This window comes from Leucopleurus acutus (genome assembly GCF_964270905.1).
Source record: "Leucopleurus acutus genome assembly, chromosome: 5".
NCBI classification, from domain to species: Eukaryota; Metazoa; Chordata; class Mammalia; order Artiodactyla; family Delphinidae; genus Leucopleurus; species Leucopleurus acutus.
The window spans coordinates 286,085-305,806 of record NC_139147.1 but is presented as its reverse complement, the minus strand read 5'-3'; the positions used below and the strand labels follow the sequence as shown (position 1 = coordinate 305,806).

The 19,722-nt window shown below is 51.4% G+C and overlaps 1 protein-coding gene across 1 annotated transcript in view; it reads left to right on the top strand.

Annotated features, from left to right (window-relative positions):
- The window catches only part of LOC309962547 (pericentrin-like), a gene marked incomplete at both ends in the record, with an annotated part of 82,512 nt that overhangs the window by 20,666 nt on the left and 42,124 nt on the right, over positions 1-19,722 (top strand). Inside the window, 7 exons of the mRNA XM_082840408.1 lie at positions 3,270-3,409; positions 6,380-6,471; positions 7,016-7,138; positions 15,497-15,648; positions 17,361-17,491; positions 17,582-17,820; positions 19,539-19,701. Coding sequence (XP_082696534.1) covers positions 3,270-3,409; positions 6,380-6,471; positions 7,016-7,138; positions 15,497-15,648; positions 17,361-17,491; positions 17,582-17,820; positions 19,539-19,701 — 1,040 coding nt within the window. The remainder of the gene's footprint in view (positions 1-3,269; positions 3,410-6,379; positions 6,472-7,015; positions 7,139-15,496; positions 15,649-17,360; positions 17,492-17,581; positions 17,821-19,538; positions 19,702-19,722) is intronic.

Sequence of the window (19,722 nt, the reverse complement as noted above, 5' to 3'; positions counted from 1 at the left end):
CAGCTGCTCTTAGGGATCGGCACACGCTATGGGCTCTTCTTTAGATTTTTTTTCTTTTTTTTTTGGTTCCTCTGGGCGGCTTGCAGGATCTTAGTTCCCTGACCAGGGATTGAACCTGGGGCCAGGCAGTGAAAGCGCTGAGTCCTAACCACTGGACCGCCAGGGAATTCCCACTTCTTTGGATTTTTAACTTTGCGCATCACCATGTTTATAAGCAACATGTCGAATTGCGAGGTCGAGGTTACAGTGGAGTCTAACAAAGCAGTTGGAATACGCGGGGCTGCCATGGAGGCTGGGACCTGGCCCGGGTTCTCGTGACCCGTGTGGGGCTCACACCCCTCGGTGCCCTTTGCATTGACACAGGATGGCAGAGGTGTGTGCGGACGCCATGCGGCCAGGCCCCACGTGATGTCACTGCCCCGCCTGCCCGCCCTGCGTGTGTGTAGTGCACACGCGTAGCACACATGCAGCCGTGTGTATGCACGGAATTCTGCACACCATCCTCGCAGGGCTTGAAAAGCCCCTGGAGTCCATCTGAGGACACTTGGCTGGACGCCCCTGAGGCCCTTCTGCCTTGGTGTTCTTAGATTTGAAATACTTGTGTCTCCGCATCTTCTGGTCTTTCTGGGGGTAAGGATAACTGGTGTTTTTTTGTGAAGCATATGTACAAACTTACTGAGGTTATAAATTTTTGTAGGTACTTTTTCTGTGGGGCTTTTCAAAAGGACATGTTAGTAGCTCATTTTGAACCGTAAAATAAGGCCTGGCATTCGCTAGGTTTCCTAGGTTAATAGTCAGTGCTCTTAGCTGTGTGTGTACATATTGACCGATCTGAAATTAGCATGTAAACTGTTTTTTCACATGGAAGTTCCCAGAATGAGAATTAGTGGATTGGGGAAAAATAAAGGGAAGCATAAATATGACATTTATACCTTATGTTTGGTTGAAAAGTCTGGGAGTTGGCATTTTTCTTGGTTTGCTCCTTGGACCCTGAGATGCCCTGAATCCGGGTTTCCCATGTTTGGGGAATGAGAGGACAGGAGGGATCCACACCCAGGAAGCCCATGCCCACAAACGCTCAGAGAAACACGATAAAAGCCCGGCTGAGACCGGACATGCAGCTGGTCACTGATAAAGTCACACAAACCGTCTTCTCTTCACAATGTCATCTTACTCAGGTTTCATTAAAGAGGACAAAACTCCCTCATCCCCCTCAGTGTCCCCTCAGCCCCCATGTCCCCTCAGTGTCCCCTCAGCGTCCCCTCAGCCCCCATGTCCCCTCAGTGTCCCCTCAGCATCCCCTCAGCCCCCATGTCCCCTCAGTGTCCCCTCAGCGTCCCCTCAGCCCCCATGTCCCCTCAGTGTCCCCTCAGCGTCCCCTCAGCCCCCATGTCCCCTCAGTGTCCCCTCAGCGTCCCCTCAGCCCCCATGTCCCCTCAGTGTCCCCTCAGCGTCCCCTCAGTCCCCATGTCCCCTCAGTGTCCCCTCAGCGTCCCCTCAGCCCCCATGTCCCCTCAGTGTCTCCTCAGCATCCCCTCAGCCCCCATGTCCCCTCAGTGTCCCCTCAGCGTCCCCTCAGCCCCCATGTCCCCTCAGTGTCTCCTCAGCGTCCCCTCAGCCCCCATGTCCCCTCAGTGTCTCCTCAGCGTCCCCTCAGCCCCCATGTCCCCTCAGTGTCCCCTCAGCATCCCCTCAGCCCCCATGTCCCCTCAGTGTCCCCTCAGCGTCCCCTCAGCCCCCATGTCCCCTCAGTGTCCCCTCAGCATCCCCTCAGCCCCCATGTCCCCTCAGTGTCCCCTCAGCGTCCCCTCAGCCCCCATGTCCCCTCAGTGTCCCCTCAGCGTCCCCTCAGCCCCCATGTCCCCTCAGTGTCTCCTCAGCGTCCCCTCAGCCCCCATGTCCCCTCAGTGTCCCCTCAGCATCCCCTCAGCCCCCATGTCCCCTCAGTGTCCCCTCAGCGTCCCCTCAGCCCCCATGTCCCCTCAGTGTCCCCTCAGCGTCCCCTCAGCCCCCATGTCCCCTCAGTGTCTCCTCAGCATCCCCTCAGCCCCCATGTCCCCTCAGTGTCCCCTCAGCGTCCCCTCAGCCCCCATGTCCCCTCAGTGTCTCCTCAGCGTCCCCTCAGCCCCCATGTCCCCTCAGTGTCTCCTCAGCGTCCCCTCAGCCCCCATGTCCCCTCAGTGTCCCCTCAGCATCCCCTCAGCCCCCATGTCCCCTCAGTGTCCCCTCAGCGTCCCCTCAGCCCCCATGTCCCCTCAGTGTCCCCTCAGCATCCCCTCAGCCCCCATGTCCCCTCAGTGTCCCCTCAGCATCCCCTCAGCCCCCATGTCCCCTCAGTGTCCCCTCAGCGTCCCCTCAGCCCCCATGTCCCCTCAGTGTCTCCTCAGCGTCCCCTCAGCCCCCATGTCCCCTCAGTGTCCCCTCAGCATCCCCTCAGCCCCCATGTCCCCTCAGTGTCCCCTCAGCATCCCCTCAGCCCCCATGTCCCCTCAGTGTCCCCTCAGCATCCCCTCAGCCCCCATGTCCCCTCAGTGTCCCCTCAGCATCCCCTCAGTTTTCCCTTGAGGCAGGAGATAGATGGGCCCAGGCTGAACAGTTTCTCCCCTGTGGACAGAAGCTCCATAAAAGCGGGGTAATGGAGGAGGCTGGGCCCTGCCCAGATAGAAGATAAGAGATCATATATTCCTCATTTTCCTCATTCTCGAAGTCAAGGAGACCCTCCCGACTACACATGCGCAGAAGGGCTCCTTGGAGGTCCGAAAGGAAGGGGCGCCACCTCATAGTAAGTGATGCCAGCTACCCAGATAGGCCTCTTCGCTGGAATCCATCTTGGCTAAGAGATGTGTACGCACGCATGGGAGGACCTTGAGATACACCAAATACGGACTCAGAACCAGGCAGAGCAGGATGGTTGGTCAAAGGAAACCGGGAAGAAATGCCCACGAAAGTGATTCAAACTGCCATGAGGGCGTGACGCTCTCTCTGAGCCTGCCCGTGTGTCTGCTGTACTCTTTTTCCTTCTAAAAAACACTTTACTTGCTTCGCTACTTTCCGTCTCTCTGCGGAAACTCATTTTTTCATAGCTGACGGGCCAGGGCCTTGTCCCTGGCTGCTGGTCCCTGGTGGTCCAGTGGCCAGGGTTCAGCACTCTCACTGCCGCTGCCCAACCTCAATCTCTGGTCGGGAACTGAAATCCTGCTTCAAGCCGCTGCAGGCCGAGGCCGCCTGAGGTCACCCTCACCCCCGCAGCCCGCTTTCTGTCCCTGCAGTGTCCTCAGCGCCCCAGCCCCTCGAGCTCAGTCCTCAGGGGCCATTACGAGGGGTCAAGTGGCTGCCGGCATGGTGCTGGCTGCAGGCACCGTGGAGGAGACGGTGGTCCTGGCTGCAGCCCAGTTGCTCTCGTGCCCTCGTGAGCAACGCCCTCCTCTGGGGCGCTGCCCTGAGACCTGCTGACCTGTGGAGGTGTCTGAGTTTCATTTCTCTAATCCTCTGAAGAGTCAGACTCTGCCGCTGGCCTTCCCTGGTATTTATTGGCTTACAGTCCTCTCTCCAAAGAAGCTTTGTTGGATCCTGTTTGTTCACTCTGATGGTTCTGTTACCTGGTCGTGACATGCGTCCTGCTCTTCGGCTCAGCATTTTTGTACTTCCGTGTAGACTCTCTTTAGAGCGCTGAGATCGTTTGGGAAGTATTTTTCTATTTGTTCGTTCAAGTATGTCATTCTTTTACTTTGCTACTAAGGATGTGAGTATTAGATACTGTTTAAGTGACCTTTTTTGTCCAGCTCATTTCACAGGAGAAAACATCAGAGTTTGTGGGAAGGTGGGATATGCAGTTTCTTCCCCTATTTTATTTTAATATTTTATTGGAGAAAATTCCAACATACACAGAAACAGAGAACAGTTCAGAATCTGACTGCCCATGGGCGCACGCCAGTCTCAGTGCATCAGCCGCCCCAATATACCATAACATGCTCCATGCTCACCTGCAGAATTAACAGTAATCCCTTAATTTCATCACATATCCAGCCTAAGTTCCAGTCTCTTCCTGTGGCTGGTCAAATTGGGATCCACATAGGGCCTGAGCTGTGCTGAATCTGTTTTTACTGCTTCCTGTGACGTTGGCTAACATTTCCCCCATATTGCCTGTGAACGTGTCAGCAGTCAACACACGGGATGGGATTCAGGTCCATGGCTTGGTGAGAATAGTTCCAGGTGGTGGCCTCTTCTTCCTGCCGTCTTCCCTCAGGCTGTCCTCACAGACAGATATTCCATAAAGCCTTGCTGGGTGTCTCCTGGGATGCTGTGGCCATTGTCCCCAAAATAGCAGGGACGTGGTGTTCTTCCTCTGTGAAGGGGTTTTATCTGCGCCACAAATATCTCTGCACCTGTTTGAAAAGCAGTATCATTTTTCAGAAGAGTTGTTCACCCAGCGCTTGCGAAGCGATTGGATTATTTTTCAGGTTACTTCCCTTTGGAGTTTGGTTGTGAGAAAAGTTCTCTGAAAGCATAAGCCTGATCTCCTTTTCTTAGAGATAAGTGTCCTGCAAAGAAATCACCCTTATATTGGTAACGCTAAGCGGTGGAAGGAAAGCAGGGGCTAGCCGTCGTGTGGCCACTGTTGGTTCAAAGAAATCACCCTTATATTGGCAACGCTAAGCGGTGGAAGGAAAGCAGGGGCTAGCCGTCGTGTGGCCACTGTTGGTTCAAAGAAATCACCCTTATATTGGCAACGCTAAGCGGTGGAAGGAAAGCAGGGGCTAGCCGTCGTGTGGCCGCTGTTGGTTGCTCGCTCAGGCAGTGTCATCTTTTCTTGGGGAAAAAAAAAATCTGTTCGTATGATTTTTAAAAAACATTAAGAGAACCTCTGGTTATTTTAGATATAGTTTGAATGTCTTTAATTCATTATCAGTTGAATTTATTCTTAATACTATGTTGGTATTCTTTGTGCAGAACTACTTATTTTTTTCTTCTTTAAGTGTATCCATTTTTTTTTAATGATTAAAGTATATATGACACTTCCCACGTAATTCTGTGGATTTTTAGAAAAACTTGAGAATAACTTTTTTTTTTAATGTGGTACGTGGGCCTCTCACTGCTGTTGCGGAGCACAGGCTCCGGACGCGCAGGCTTAGCGGCCATGGCTCATGGGCCCAGCCGCTCCGCGGCATGTGGGATCCTCCCGGACCGGGGCACGAACCCGCGTCCCCTGCATCGGCAGGCGGACTCTCAACCGCTGCGCCACCAGGGAAGCCCGAGAATAACTTTTTAAAAACATCTTTTGCTTATATTGACTTTACCATTTGGAACAGATTAAAGAGAGTTTAGTCAGGCTGGAAATAGAACGATTGTGTGTAAGGAGGTCTTGAGGGGATGCAGGGAGTGGCACAAGTAAACTCCTTCTGAGCCTGTCCGGTCAGGTCACGGGGCCGAGGCCACGCAGCCAGCCCGGGGGTGCTGAGGCGTCCAGGTCGCGGGGCTGAATGCGCAGTGACGTCTGTGGCCTCCCCTGACTGTCCTGCTCCAGACCTGGGGGCACGCTGGGCAGAGCAGGTCGCGGTGTCCCCACTGCCCCTCGCAGGTGTCAGGTTAGGGTGATTTCCCCCACCCATAAAGGGCGCCTGGCAGGGGTGCTGTGTGTCCGCTGCTCCTGACTGTGTTTGGGACGTCTTGCTGGACCTGGCGTGTCTCTGCCAGCTGCCTGGAAACCCTTCCTGAGGCAGTGGAGGTTGGGGAACAAGTCCTGTGCGTGCCTCCCGCTCCTGTAGCAAGGGCCGCTCTGTGCTGGGGCCCGCGGGGCCTCAGCGGGGCAGACGACCCAGGCGCTTGGCATTGGTGGGCTGGTTCTTCCTTCCCAGCCACAGCTCCGTACGGCACCCACCCTCCGCCCTCTCTGTTTGTGGGCAGTGACTCCAAGGCCTGGAAGGACCCCGTGGCCAGAAAGAGCAGCCTGAGCCCCCGGGCCTGGGCTCTCACGTGCACAGTGCAGCCTGCAGGCCCTGGGACTCCAGGCACGCCGGGGTGTGGGGTGCTCTTGGACTCTGACCCTGACCCCAAACAGAAGTTCACTTTTATCTGTTTGTATACATTTGGCTTCCGTGAAAGATTTTTGCCTGAAGAATGTGATCTGTGGCACAAGTTTTTCAAGAAGCAGGTGCTTACGCTTCGACCTGTCAACCAGAGCGTTTAACAGGCCAGCGAGCGTGCGGGGTCCGCCCTCAGGACCTGTTAGCCGAAGGTGCTGAGGGGGAGGGGCGCAGATGCCTGTGCCGGGCGGGCGGGCGGGCACCCGAAGAGCGGTCCACGCGCGGGGTCCTGTTTATCATGTGCTTTTGCGGGATTTGCCTCTTCTTGGGTGCTGATGTTTTCTTATTTTTCCCAGCGTCCTTCAGTGTCCTGGAGTCTGTTTTGGGGGAAAGGGAGTGTGGCTTGTCCTCCTCTCCCGTGGCCTTGCCCTTCCGGTCTGTGGTGCCCGTTGGCATTCGGGGTTTTGTTCTTGTTCACTAGCACTTTGTGGTTGGCACACACAGAGCCAGCATCCGTGGTCAAATCTGGTTACTGTCAGGGCTGCAGCTTCCTTCCTGGCTGTGAACCATCTGGGTGAACCCCGTCCTTCCCATGAAGTGGTTTTGTGGTGCAGATGAGACAGTTAAAGGGCTTTGGAAACTGCCACATGTCCCAACTTGAAATTGCACTTGATTCTTCCTTTTAAAGGATTGAATTAAACCTATTCCAGGAGAGGAAGTTTATAAAAATGTTCTGTGTTAATTCAGAAATGGTCTCTAGAACTTCAAAGTATAGTTTCAGTGTTGTGCTGTGCAAACCCCATTTTCTGATGCTTGTGACTGAGGTGAGAATCCAGAGCCCACAAAGAGTGACTTGATGTTTTCTGTGAGCTATAACCTGACTGCTGCGTGTCGTCACGTGGAAATATGTGGAATAAGCTGAGCTCCAGCCTCACCACAGATCCACGCACACTGGCAAGGCCCAGTGTTGACCTTCCTCCCCACTCAAGCAGGGCGCTGCGGTTCCTGCGGAGCTGGAAGAGGAGGAGAAGCAGCGGCTCTGCTGTCGGGAGGAGATTGAGCTGCTGAAGTGTCGGTCGGAGGCGCTGCTGGAGCAGCACATCACACAGTTAAAGGTACTGGGCTTAAGGGTGATCTATTTCATTGCTATCCTTTCTCACCTGCAAAGTAAATAAGAAAAATTTATTCTAAATTAATTTTGATATGCAAAATTAAAACATATTCATTGTCTTAGAAACTGAGATTTTTCAAGGCAACTTTTTTTCCTTCATTTTTATGTTTAAGTTGACTAGTTAGCATTCCTTTTCTTTTAAGAAATTGTCATCAAATAGTTGACCCTTAACCAACACGGGATTAAGCGTGCCGGCCCTCTGCACAGTTGAGAATCTGCGTGTGATTGATAGCTGGCCCTCGGTACACGTGGCTCCTCCGTATCCGCCGTTACTGTGCATCTGCACACTCAACCAGCCACGGATCGTGTGGTGCTGTAGTGTTCACCATTGAAACAAAATCCATGGGGCTTCCCTGCGGTCCAGTGGCTAAGGCTCCTCGCTCCCAGTGCAGGGGGCCTGGGTTCGATCCCTGGTCAGGGAGGTAAGATGCCCCTCAGCACGGCCCAAAACAAACAATCCGGGGGTAAGTGGACCCACACTGTCCAACCCCATGGTAAAGAGCCGGCTGGATTTAAGCCTGGGAAGGTCTGAGCCCTGCTCATGGCCTTGCTTTGCTTGACTCACGTCCAGCCTTTTCTTGCTTCAAGGGGCCTGTTGCCACGGAAGGGTGTCTGCACGGGACGAGTGAGCATTCAGCATTACTTCTCACAATGATTTTTAGTGTGGTTTTGTTTTGTTTTTAATTACAGCTTTATTGAGATACAACGCACATATCATAAAAATCACTCTTTTTGAAATATACAGTTCGGTGGTCTGCAGTATATTCACAAAGTTGTACAACTCTTATTGCTGTCTAATTCCAGAACATTTACATCACCACAAAAGAAACCCCGCGCCCGTTAGCAGTCTCTTCCCTCCCCCAGCCCCTGGCAACCCCGATCTACTCTCTGCTTCTGTGGAGTTGCCTTTTCTGAACATTTTTTAGAAATCGAATCATGCAAAATGTGGCCTTTTGTGTTTGGCTTCTTTCACTTAGAATAATGTTTTCTAGGTTCATATATGTTATAGGGTGTGTCAGTACTTGCTGTTTGCTTTCTATATATCTTCTGTCTCTTTTGTTTCTCTAAATCTCCATTACTGCCGCCTTTTCTTTTGATTTCCTTGATGTTTATTTTTCTATATTTTTTTGGGTTTTGTTTTGTTTTTTTGTTTGCTTTTAATTTTTTTAGTGCCTGCCCTGGGCATTACATTGAACATTTTATAACAATATGGTTCAGATTAATACCAACTTAATTTTAATAGTTCACAAAATTGTTCTTTGATATAGCTTCATTCCTTCCTTCCTTCCTTCCTTCCTCCTTTGTGCTAATATTGTCATACAAAGAGCATCTGTATATACTTTATGCTCGTTCTTTATGCATTTGTCTTCTAAATCACATAGAAAAAAGAATTACAAACTATACACATAAACATAAGAGACAAAATAAATTACTTGCTTTTCACTGCTTTCTAGATTTTCTTTGTCTCTCAGCAGTCTGATTATGATGTGTCCAGGTGTGGATCTCTGAGTTTATCCTACTTGGAGTTCATTGAGCTTCTTCTATGTATAGATTAATATTTTTCATCAAATTTGCAAAGTTTTTAGGCATATTATCTTCAAGTATTCTTTTGCCCTGTTCCCTTTGTCCTTTCCTCTGGGACTCTCATGATGTGTATGTTGGTCTTTGAGGATGTCCTAAAGGCCTGTGAGCCTACTTACTTTATTTCTTTTTTCTTTTTTTTTCCTTTTTGTTCCCCATAATGAATAATCTCATTTGACCTGTCTTCATGTTTGCTGATTCTTCTACCCACTTGAATCTGCTGTTGAGTCCCTCTAGTGAAACTTTTATTTCAGTAATTGTGCTTTTCAGCTTCAGAGTATCTATTGGGTTTCATTTTATAATTTTATCTCTTTATTGCGGGGCTCTGGTTGGGGCATGCCTTTAATGCTGTGGCAGGCAGTATACATCTCTGCCTTAGCTTTCACTTCCTTTTAAGTTTTTTGATCAGCCTCTTATTAGCTCCAATTGTTATCACTGCCTCAGGCCGCTGAGATGTTAAACAGTTGCTGCTAATTGTTTTTGCCAAATGGCTTGGGCACAGGATTGTTGAGGTGAGCTCTGAATCAGAGCCAATAAAAAACCAGCTTTGAGAATGGAGCTCTTCAGTGAGCTGCCAGACAGGTCAGTTAGTGACAGTTGGTGGTGGTGCTTTGGTGCAAGCCATTCTCCTCCTCCTCCCCCCATGGTTGCTGGGCTGCATTTTCTTTCTTTTTTTTTTTGGCGGGTTCCCCGATCAAAGATTGAACCCTGGTTGAACCCTGGGGCCCACAGCAGTGAAAGCTTGAAATGGTCTTAACCACTGGACCACCAGGGAATTCCCTGGGCTGCATTTGCAAGGCTATCCCAGAGACTGGAGTGATGGGATTAGGGCAGGTTCAAACACTCAAAGCTTCCTGCTCTGATGGCGACTCAGCCTTTGTTTTTAATAAACACTTTAATTTCCAGAGCTATGAAAAAGTTGATTTTGACAGTTTTTGCCAGTGTTCTCAGTGCTCTTGTAGAGGAGTGGATTTTTGGAGGTCCTTATTCTGTCATTCTGGAAGGGCTATCTCTGTAGTTAAAAAAAAAAAGCTTATTTCATTAATGTATTTTAATTCATTAGGTGAACATTATTAAAAAATATTTTTTATTATTTAAGAAGAAACAGTGTTTATTTTTTAAAACCAGAGGAAGTTAGGTTTCTAAATATCTTGGATTTTGATGGTCATGATACCCTGATGATGGAGAATTTCTTAACGTGACCATTGGGAAAGGTAGCAGGTTGTTTCTTTTGTATTCTATATGATAAGCACATTTGAATGCATGTTCACTGGGGATAGTGGCCTTGGCCTTTTTGATCATTGTTCTTGGCACAGAATACGGAATCAATGAATATTTGTTGAATGAACTAAATTCTAGTGAACAGCAGAGAAATGGAGAAATTATCCTTATAATTTTATAACTTAATGGCATTTTTTGTTGTTGTTAATAATGTACTTTTGTACAGGGTGAATTTGAAAGTGAAAAGAAAGCTGCTTTGCATGAAAAAGAGGCGATACATAAACTTGAGCGAGAGCAGGCACAGTCTCTTTACCAAAAAGAGAAAGAGTCTCTGTCTCTGCAGCTTCGGGAGAAGAATAACCAAATTCTGCAGGTATGTGGGATGCATCTTTTCTTTGTTAATTCTTTTTTTGTGTATGGTAAAATGTGCATAACATAGTATTTACCATTTCAACCATTTTAAGTGTACAGTTTAGTGACATTAACCACATTCACAGTATTGTGCAAATATCGCTGCTCTCCATTTCCAGAACTTGTTCATCATCCCAAGTAGAAGCTCTGCCCTCATTAAAAATAATTCCTGGGCTTCCCTGGTGGCGTAGTGGTTAAGAATCTGCCTGCCAATGCAGGGGACACGGGTTCGAGCCCTGGTCTGGGAAGATTCCACATGCCGTGGAGCACCTATGCCTGTGTGCTACAACTACCGAGCCTGCACTCTAGAGCCTGCGAGCCACAACTGCTGAGCCCGTGTACCACAACTGCTGAAGCCCACACGCCTAGAGCTTGTGCTCCGCAACAAGAGAAGCCACCACAATGAGAAGCCCGTGCACCACACCTCGCCGCAACTTAGAGAAAGCCCGCACGCAGTGCAGCCAAAAATAAATTAATCAATTAATTAATTAAAAACATAATAACTCCCATCCCCCTCCATCCTTCCCTGGTACCCACCACTGTACTTTCTGCCTTTGTGAATTTGCCTCCTCGAGGGATCTCATTTCAGAGGAATCACACAATATATGTTCTTTCGTGTTTGGCTCATTTCACTTAGCATAATGTCCTCAAGGTCCATCCACGTTGTGCGTGTATCAACATTCATGGCTTTTTATGGCCGACTAATATTATTCCACTGTATATAGGCACCATATTTTGTTTATCTGTTCATCTGTTGGTGGCCATCTTCATGGTCGTCTCTTCCTTTGGCTGTTGTGCGTATAATGCTGCTGTGGACACTGCGATGCAAGTATTTGCTTCAGCCCCTGCTTTTGAGTTTTGGGGTATATATCTAAGAACAAAGTTGCTGGGTCATATGATAATTCTGTGTTTAACTTTGAGGAACTGCTAAACTGTTTTCCACAGCAGCTGTGGCATTGTGCATTTCCACCAACAGTGGACAAATGTTGCAATTTTTCCGCATTCTTGTCAACACTTGTTGTTTTTCATTTTTTAAATTAATAGCCATTGTAATGGATATGAGGTGATACCGTGTTTCTATTTGCATTTCCCTAATCACTGGTGGTGTTGGACATCTTTTCATGGGTTTATTGGCCATTTTTGTCTGTTCAGGTCCTTGACAGTTTTTTTTTATTGAAGTACAGTTAATTTACAATGTTGTGTTAGTTTCAACTGTATAGCAAAGTAACTCAGTTATATACATATATATGTATATACGTGTGTGTGTGTGTATATATATATAAAGCGTATATATATATATACTTTTTCAGATTCTTTTCACTTAGAGGTTATTACAGGATATTGAATGTAGTTTTCTGTGCTGTACAGTAGGTCCTTTTTGGTTATCTGTCTTATGTACAGTAGTGTCTACATATTAATCCCAAACTCCTAATATATCTCCGTGTCTGAGAGTCTATTTCTGTTTTGTAAATAAGTTCATTTGTATCATTTTCTTAGATTCCACATATAAGTGATATTATACAGTATTTTTCTCTCTGTCTGACTTATTTCACTAAGCATAATACTCTCTAGGTCCATCCATGTTGCTGCAAATGGCATTATTTCATTCTTTTTTATGGCTGAGGTCCTTGACAGTTTTTGAATTGGGTTTTTTTCATTATTATTATTGAAAATACGGATGTGTATTTATACTATTTTTAGAGATAGTCCCACTGTGTGATCTTTCAGAGTCATAACAGTACTGCTGCTTTCTTTGACTTTATCATCATACAGGGTCACTGGATTTGAACCTATTCACACACTGGAGGCACAGTTTTCTTATGAATATGTGCAGGCACCGCGCTAAGCACGTTAGATGTAGAATTTTCTCATTTCTGTGCAGCTCTCTCCCTCTCAGGACACTGAGGCCCAGGAGAGGCTCCGTTAATTTGTTCAAAGTCCGTGGCTGCCAAGTGGTGGGGCCAGGCCTTCTGACTGTAAACACTGCACATGGGTGTGTCTGACTTAATTTGGTACCAAAGATGTCAAAGTCATTCCCAGCCAGATTCAGGGCAGCATGTATCTGTGGAGGTCAGTCATTAGCTGCCCGTCAAGGGGCATGTTCCTGGCTGCAGAGGCCCCTCCTGTGCTGGGAGCCCAGCCACGAGAAGGCAGGAGGATGGGGGGCACGTGCAGGGGAGCAAGGACGGCACCAGGGCTTAGGCAGGAGGGGGCTCCATGAGGAAGAACGAGCCTCTCGAAGTGTTTCTTAAGCTTGTTCTTCAGTATACCAGGCATTTCTGCTGGTACATGACATGCATTCTTAAAACAGCTCATTCTGTACAAAATACTAAAAGTTTGTACAGAATACACCATTCAGAGCCTCTGCGATTTTATACCTCAAGGACCAGAAACAATAACAGTCCTAATAAAAGTATTACTACAGTTAAAAAGAAATGTTAAATTCTGAATTAAGAGAGAAATTGTAAAACATACATAGCGATTTACCTTTAAAAAGGGGGGATGGTTGCTTGATGGCAAGAGTGTGAGAGAAGGTGGGGAGGAAAGACTGAGAGGCGCCAGGAGTGGGGGAGGCCCTCGTGCGGGCGCGTGGAGGCGGCAGCAGGAGGCTCCCCTGGGCCGGTGGGCCGGGCTGTGCGTCCGCTGCCCAGAGGCTCCCCGGTCGGAGCAGGGCGCGCGACCCCTCAGGAAACCAGACTCTGCGGGAAGCTGTTTCCACTGTGAAATTATCTTACGGGTGTCCTTAAATGTACGTGTTCGGTTACAGTGACACTGTGGAGTAAGGATGGCCCACCACCCACGTGAAGCACCTCAGGAGACGCCCGCCCCCGCCCCCGCCGACGCAACCACCCTTCTGATCGCTGCAGGTTTCTTGCTCACTGATGTGGTTATTCCTGGACACTCTGCTGCTGAGCCTCAGCCCTTCCCGGCCTTCCCAAGGGGGTGTGTGCTGGCCTCCCTCGTTCCGTGTTGACTGGAGGTTCACAGACGGCGCTGGGGGGCCGTACCCGCTACCCAAGCTGCCGAATGGCATCTGTTGCGTGTGTGCTCATCGGTGGACTTGGGCCTGGTTCTGTCTTTCTGCCATTATGAATAAAGCTGCCCTGAGTTGCCTACACACACCTCTTACTCCAGATGTGCAGGAACTTCTTAAACCCAGAAGTGGGTGTCCAGGTTGTGGGGTTCTGCCCCTGCTGGGTAACCCCAAGGCTGTTTCTGGGTGGTTCCACCAGTCGTGCACTCGAGCTCCTGTTACTCCACATCCTCTCCTGGACTGTTCTTGCTTTTTAATTTTTGCCAATTTTGTGGCAACGAAATGGTGTCTCTTGGTGGTCTTAATTTGCTGATGAGATGCGCCTCTGTTACTATGTTTGTGATCCATTTGTGTTTCCCTTTCTGTGGAATACCTTTCTGTGGAGTACCTTTGTATCTTTGGCCATTTTTCTATTTAAAACAGTTGTTCGTCTTTTTCTTACTGATTTAGGGAAGTTTTTTTTTGTATTTCTGGATTTCTTCTAATTTGTGGGGTTTTTCTTCCCTTTTGTCATCTTTTGATGAACAAATGTTCTTCATTGATGAATTAACTCTATTACCTTATTGAGTACAGACTGTCCCTGACTTACAGTCGTTTGACTTAGGAAGGATTTTTTGACTTACGATGGTGTGAAAGCAGTGTACATTCAATAGAAACAGTACTTTGAATGTTGAATTTTTATCTTTCCCTGGGCTAGGGATATGTGGTCCAGTTCTCTCCTGTGATGCTGGGCAGGGCAGCCACAGCTCCCCATCCACCACACGACCAGAAAGGTGAACGACTGATGCGCCGACAGCCATTCTTGACCAAGACAGCCAGCCACTCTGCTTTTCCTTTTCAAAAGATTACTGTTAATTAAAGAAACCAGGCATCTCAAGTTAATGAATTTAGCGCTTTTCTATATACGGGAAGAAGCAAAGTCTGGGCTCGCTGAAATCATTTTTTTGATCTGTACCTCCTCTACCTGGGGCCAGTATCCTGTGCTTTCCCATCCTGAGCCCACTCAGAGCTCACTGTCTGGGCGGCTCTGGTGGCTTGATGGCTGCAACATCCTTTGTTTACTGATATGGCAGGTGACCCTTTTCATTCACAGGTGTATTAAATGCATTTCCTTTTTTAAAAAATTAATTATTTATTTTTGGCTGCGTTGGGTTTTCATTGCTGTGCGCGGGCTTTCTCTAGTTGCGGTGAGTGGGGGCTACTCTTGTTGCAGTGCATAGGCTTCTCATTGCAGCGGCTTCTTTTGTTGTGGAGTGCGGGCTGTAGGCACACGGGCTTCAGTAGTTGTGGCATGCGGGCTCAGTAGTTGTGGCTCACGGGCTCTAGAGCGCAGGCTCAGTAGCTGTGGCGCATGGGCCCAGCTGCTCTGCGGCATGTGGGATCTTCCCGGACCAGGGCTCAAATCCGTGTCTCCTGCATTGGCAGGCGGATTCTTAACCACTGTGCCACCAGGGAGGTCCTTAAATGCATTTTCGATGTATGGTATTTGCAGTTTAGGATGGGTGTCTTGGGATGTAGCCCCACTGTAGGTGCAGGAAGATTTGATAGGAATGCAGGTGAGGGAGCAGGGCCAGCAGAGGGAAGGGTCTGCCGTCCGCCAGCCCCACGCTGGCCTCTGGGGCCGCCCCAGCCTCGAGCCGTCCGGGCATGCAGTTCATCTTCTGCGTCTCTTTTGTCCATTTCTTGGTCATTGTTTGCCATCTTGAAACTTGCCATTCTCTGTTTACTTATTCCATTTTCTTTCATTTTACCAGCGACCTATATGGCCCAGTGGTTTATAGGAGCTGCACTTTTCCCCCAGGTTCCCTCTATGCACAGCATTGAAACTGTTTTCTGTTCCCTTTGTTCTCCTCAGTAAATTGGTTTCAAAATTACACCCTTCTTTTTCCTCCGGCCTGTGCTTCGCGTGCTTTATGGGCCCCACGCTGGTGTCCCATCATCCGTTTTCTCCATCCCACAAACCACAGACCTACTGTTAGATAAAGAAGTTCCGTACAGAAACTTAGTTTTAACTAAATTGTCTTAACTAAAGCTTTAACAATTTTTCTTCAACAGCTGAAAGACCAGATTTTATCCTTAAGTCGTGAGATAGAAGAGCGCCATTCCGAACTGGAGAGGCTTCAGCAAAGGCGGGAAAGGGAGAACCAGGAGGAAACAACTCTCATCTCAATGCTCAAGTCCGACATCGACCTGTCCCACAGCGAGAGGTCAGTGGCCGCCTCTGCTTCTCGGGCTGGAGTGCATGTTGGCACCTGGTGGATGGGACCCTGTGCGTGGTCCTCTCATCCAGGAGGGCCTTAAACTTCAAGATGAGCGCTGAGTCGTGGCACCCACATACCCACCACCTCGCTTTGCCAAACCTTCTCATTTTGCCAGGTTACAAGATTTGATGCTGCTATGAAGGCAGTTACCGACCCGTCCCTTTTCTTGTTTGTTTGGGAGTCTTATTTAGGAAATAGTTTCCCACCTGGCGCTAGGCAGGTTTTAGCTCCGCTTCTCGTGTGCTTCTGGAGTGAGCTGTTCAGTTGTGTTTGCCTGATGTCAGGAGACGCTCTCGTCTTTGCCTGTCGGGGCCATTGGCTCAGCATCACCCGGGAAGGTGCAGCTCACTGGCCGGCCTCTCTGGGCCCCTTTGTGCATCCCTTGGCCTGTCCCTGCCGGTATCTCGTGGTCCTGCTGGTCTGGGGTCCCCGCTGCCCCTGGACCCACGTCCTCAGCAGCGCGGCACTACCGTATATGCGGCGCTGAGGGTCAGAGGAGGAGGGGGGAGGGCTGCTGTGCAGAGGGCGGGTGCCACTCACGTGGGCTCCGTCTCTCCGTTCATGCTTTCACGGCTTCGTTATCTCTGCGAGGACCTTGTGTGCTGTGCCCAGCTGCCTTGCGGCTCGATGAGGGGAGTGCAGGGCAGGACATGTCAGGCCTGGCCCTGCCCTCGGGGGGCTGGCAGAGAGCAAAGGCCCCGAGGCGTTCGGGGGGTGTGCCCGGCAGGTGAGATGCCCCGACACCCACGAGTGTTTGGCGTTCATGAGGCTCCTCAGGGACCAGGGGTCGGTATGGCCTGGACGGGGCCCAAGGAGGAGGGGGGGCTGGGGCCTTCTGGCATTTTCTCTCAGAGCAAAGCAGACACCGCCTGCCCGAGCCCGTCTGGGGGTGGTCCTTATGCCCTCCCCGCACGCTCCCTCCGAGGGGCCTGGGCAGCAGCAGGGGCTGTCGGGCCCGCCGTTTGCAGTCTGCCCCCGCCTGCCCCCGCCCCTCACGTCCCCGCGTCCCTTTCTCACCATCTCTGGCCATGACCTGGGGTGTCAGCTTCCTGAGGGGCGGATCTTCCCGTGTCTTGGGTGGCGTTTCCCTGTGCTGGGCCCGAGGGAGGGGTGTGAGCCGCGGGCGGATGGGGCTGGCCAAGCCCTGACGTCTCGTGGGCACCGGAGCCACGGCCTGGGTGGGGTCACCGTGCCCCAGCTGATGCCCCCCAGCTGGAAGGGCTGGTCTGGGAGGATGCGGCTCAGAGACAGAACTCCTGTCCTAGGGGAACCAAACACCCCAAACTCCGTGTTTGTGTGGCCCCAGAGAGAGACACGGGGAGACACGGCGCCTTCCTGTGCTGGTGGGCTGTGGGCAAGGGGTGACCTGGGAGTTTGAGCCGGTGTCTCCTGAGAGGGTGGGGCCTCAGGGGCCACGTCGGCGCCCAGCTCTGCTCCTGAGTGCCAGAGAGGCTGTGGCGGGGGGCAGGCTGGGTCTGTGCAGCTCGTGGTGGCGCCGCTGCGGGCAGAGCAGCTGGGAGGGGGTCCCGGATGAAGCCCCTGTGCTGGGCTGGGCGCAGGCCTCCAGGAGAGGGACACTCAGGTCGCCCACGGTGCTGCTCGCGTGCGGTCAGCCGGGCGGGGTTTCGGCTGACGCTGCCCGTGTGTGCCCCTCTCAGGAGAGCTCTCCGGGACGCCCTGAGGAGGCTGCTGGGCCTGTTTGGGGAGACGCTCAAGGCCGCCGTTGCCCTGAAGAGCCGCATCGGTGAGCGCGTGGGGCTCTGCCTGGAGGACGAGAGCCCGCCTGCAGGTGAGCGCCGACAGCCCTGTGCCCGCAGACCCGAGGCCGGGCACCGGGGGTCCTCCTGGCAGCATGGCTCCTGTGTCTGCTCGCTTGTAGCCCCAGCCCTGGACGAGGTGTGGCCCGGGCTCGACGCGGCCCTGCCGGAGCCGGACAACGCATCGCCCGAGTGTGCCGAGACGTCGTCAGTGGCTGAGATTAGCAGTCATGTCTGTGAGAGCTTCTTCATGAGCCCAGAAAGCACGCTGGAGTATGAGCGGCCCGTCAGGAGGATCTACCGGAGCCTGGGCCTGGCGGTGGACGGCCTCCTGGAGATGGTCCTGGACTCCACCAGGCAGGTGAGGCACGGCCCCTCGGCCTCTCTGCAGAGGAGGGTGACAGGCTGAAGGAGTGGGCGGGGGGCCGGTGGGTGACGGAGGCTGCCTGGCAGTGACAGCACAGCCCCAGGTGCCTGCGGGTGCTGGGCAGTCAGGGTTTCTGATCCTCCACCAGACCGTGCGGGCGAGACGGAGGTTTCCTCTCTCCAGGCGGGTCTGACTTCTTTCTCTCCTCTCTCTTCCGGGTGTCGCCCTGAGCCTGTTACTCCCAGGGAGGTTCGCCCACATGTTTTCCTCAAATAGGAGTCTTTTCTGAGCCGAAATTCTTGGGGAAGTAGGCTTGCTGTGAATGAAAAGTAAAACCTCGGTGCACTTAATTTAGATCATGTGTGTTCAGCCTCTTTTACTGCACCTTGTACGCCATTTTAATTCCGTTTGAATACACTTACGTTTGGAGATTATTACTGAAGATGGGAATTTGTTAACCTTTTAGAATGCTTCAGACAGTTAGCACAGACATTAAGTAGGAAAGCTTGGAAAGCAATAGAGAGCCTTTTCCCAAAGTTGCCCAGTTAAAAAGTAAGCATTTTCACGTGAAGCATCGCTGTTCACGTCTCAGAAATATTGAGACGCGAATGCAGGTAGAGCCACAGTGTCGAGCTCTGAAGTTTCTCCTCTAGTTTCGTCCCATCTTCTCTCAGAAACCGGACAGAGTTGGGCAGCATCTTACGATAAATAATCAGGTGCTTTGGATTGTCCCCAAGCGCAGTTAACGGAACAGACGCCGTCCAGTCTGCAGTCTGACCTGGCCCACGGCCCTGCGTCCCCGCTGCCCCCACTGTGTGCTCTGCAGGGGCACCTGGGTGTGTAAGCGGGGAAGCAGGGGAGGGAGGTGGGAGTTGACACAGGCAGCGGCCAGAGGGGCGCGAGGAGCCCCTGTTCAGGTCGGGGTCAGTGGTGGGGCTGCCCGAGGGGCAGCGGCCGCCGAGAGCTCGGGCAGGCTGCCCACAGCAGGGCATGAGGCGGGGCAGCGCCAGGGGCTGTTTTCAAGGTAAAACCAACAGGTTTCCTTAGAGGCTGGGTGTGGAAGGGTCAGAGTTGGTTACCCGCAGGGGGAGGCTGAGGGGGCCCGGGCCAGGTGCCGAGTTGTCGGTCAGGACAGCTGGGTGTAGGCGTTTTGAATTCAGAGATTAATCTGGGCCCTCCAGCCTGTGGGTGACCTGGGGGCTTCAGCCTGGACATGCCCACCAGGGGAGCTCGGGAGGAAGGTGAGGTTGTGGCCCCGGGCTGTGCCTGGGAAGGGGGGCGTCCCATGGTGTCCGACCTGGGGAGGGAGGGTTGTGTCAGGTGCCCTGCCCGGTGTGGTGATGGCCCAGGAGCCTTTCCCATCCTCCACCTGCAGTCACCAGGGGGCCTGTCCCTGCCCGGGTGCCAGGCTCCTGTCGGTGTGTCCTCTGAAATGACCCCCCCCCGCCATGTTCCACGCAGACACATGTGGGGTCGACGGTCACAAACGGTGTGTCCGTGCAGTGTTGTCTGTGTCTCCATGTGCAGAACTTTCCTTTTTTGAAAATTTGTTGCTTATTTAGTAACTGACATAACGTTGAACATGGAAATTGATGTTTGTTACAGGATATTTATGGGTTCCCCAGAATTCGATGCAAATAGAACTCTGTTGGTGTCAGTGTAAGCTTTGATTACTTTTGGTCCAAAATGCCATTTTCAAACGCGTTTCACAGCTGGAGGAAGCACGTCAGATTCATTCTCGTCTTGAGAAGGAGTTCAGCTGCAAGAGCGAGGAGACGGCGCAGGTGGTGCGGAAGCACCAGGAGCTGCTGGAGCACCTGGACGCGGAGAGCGCGGCCAAGGCCCGGCTCGAGCTGGCGCTGCACACGGCGGAGGGTGAGCGGGGCCTGCCTGCCG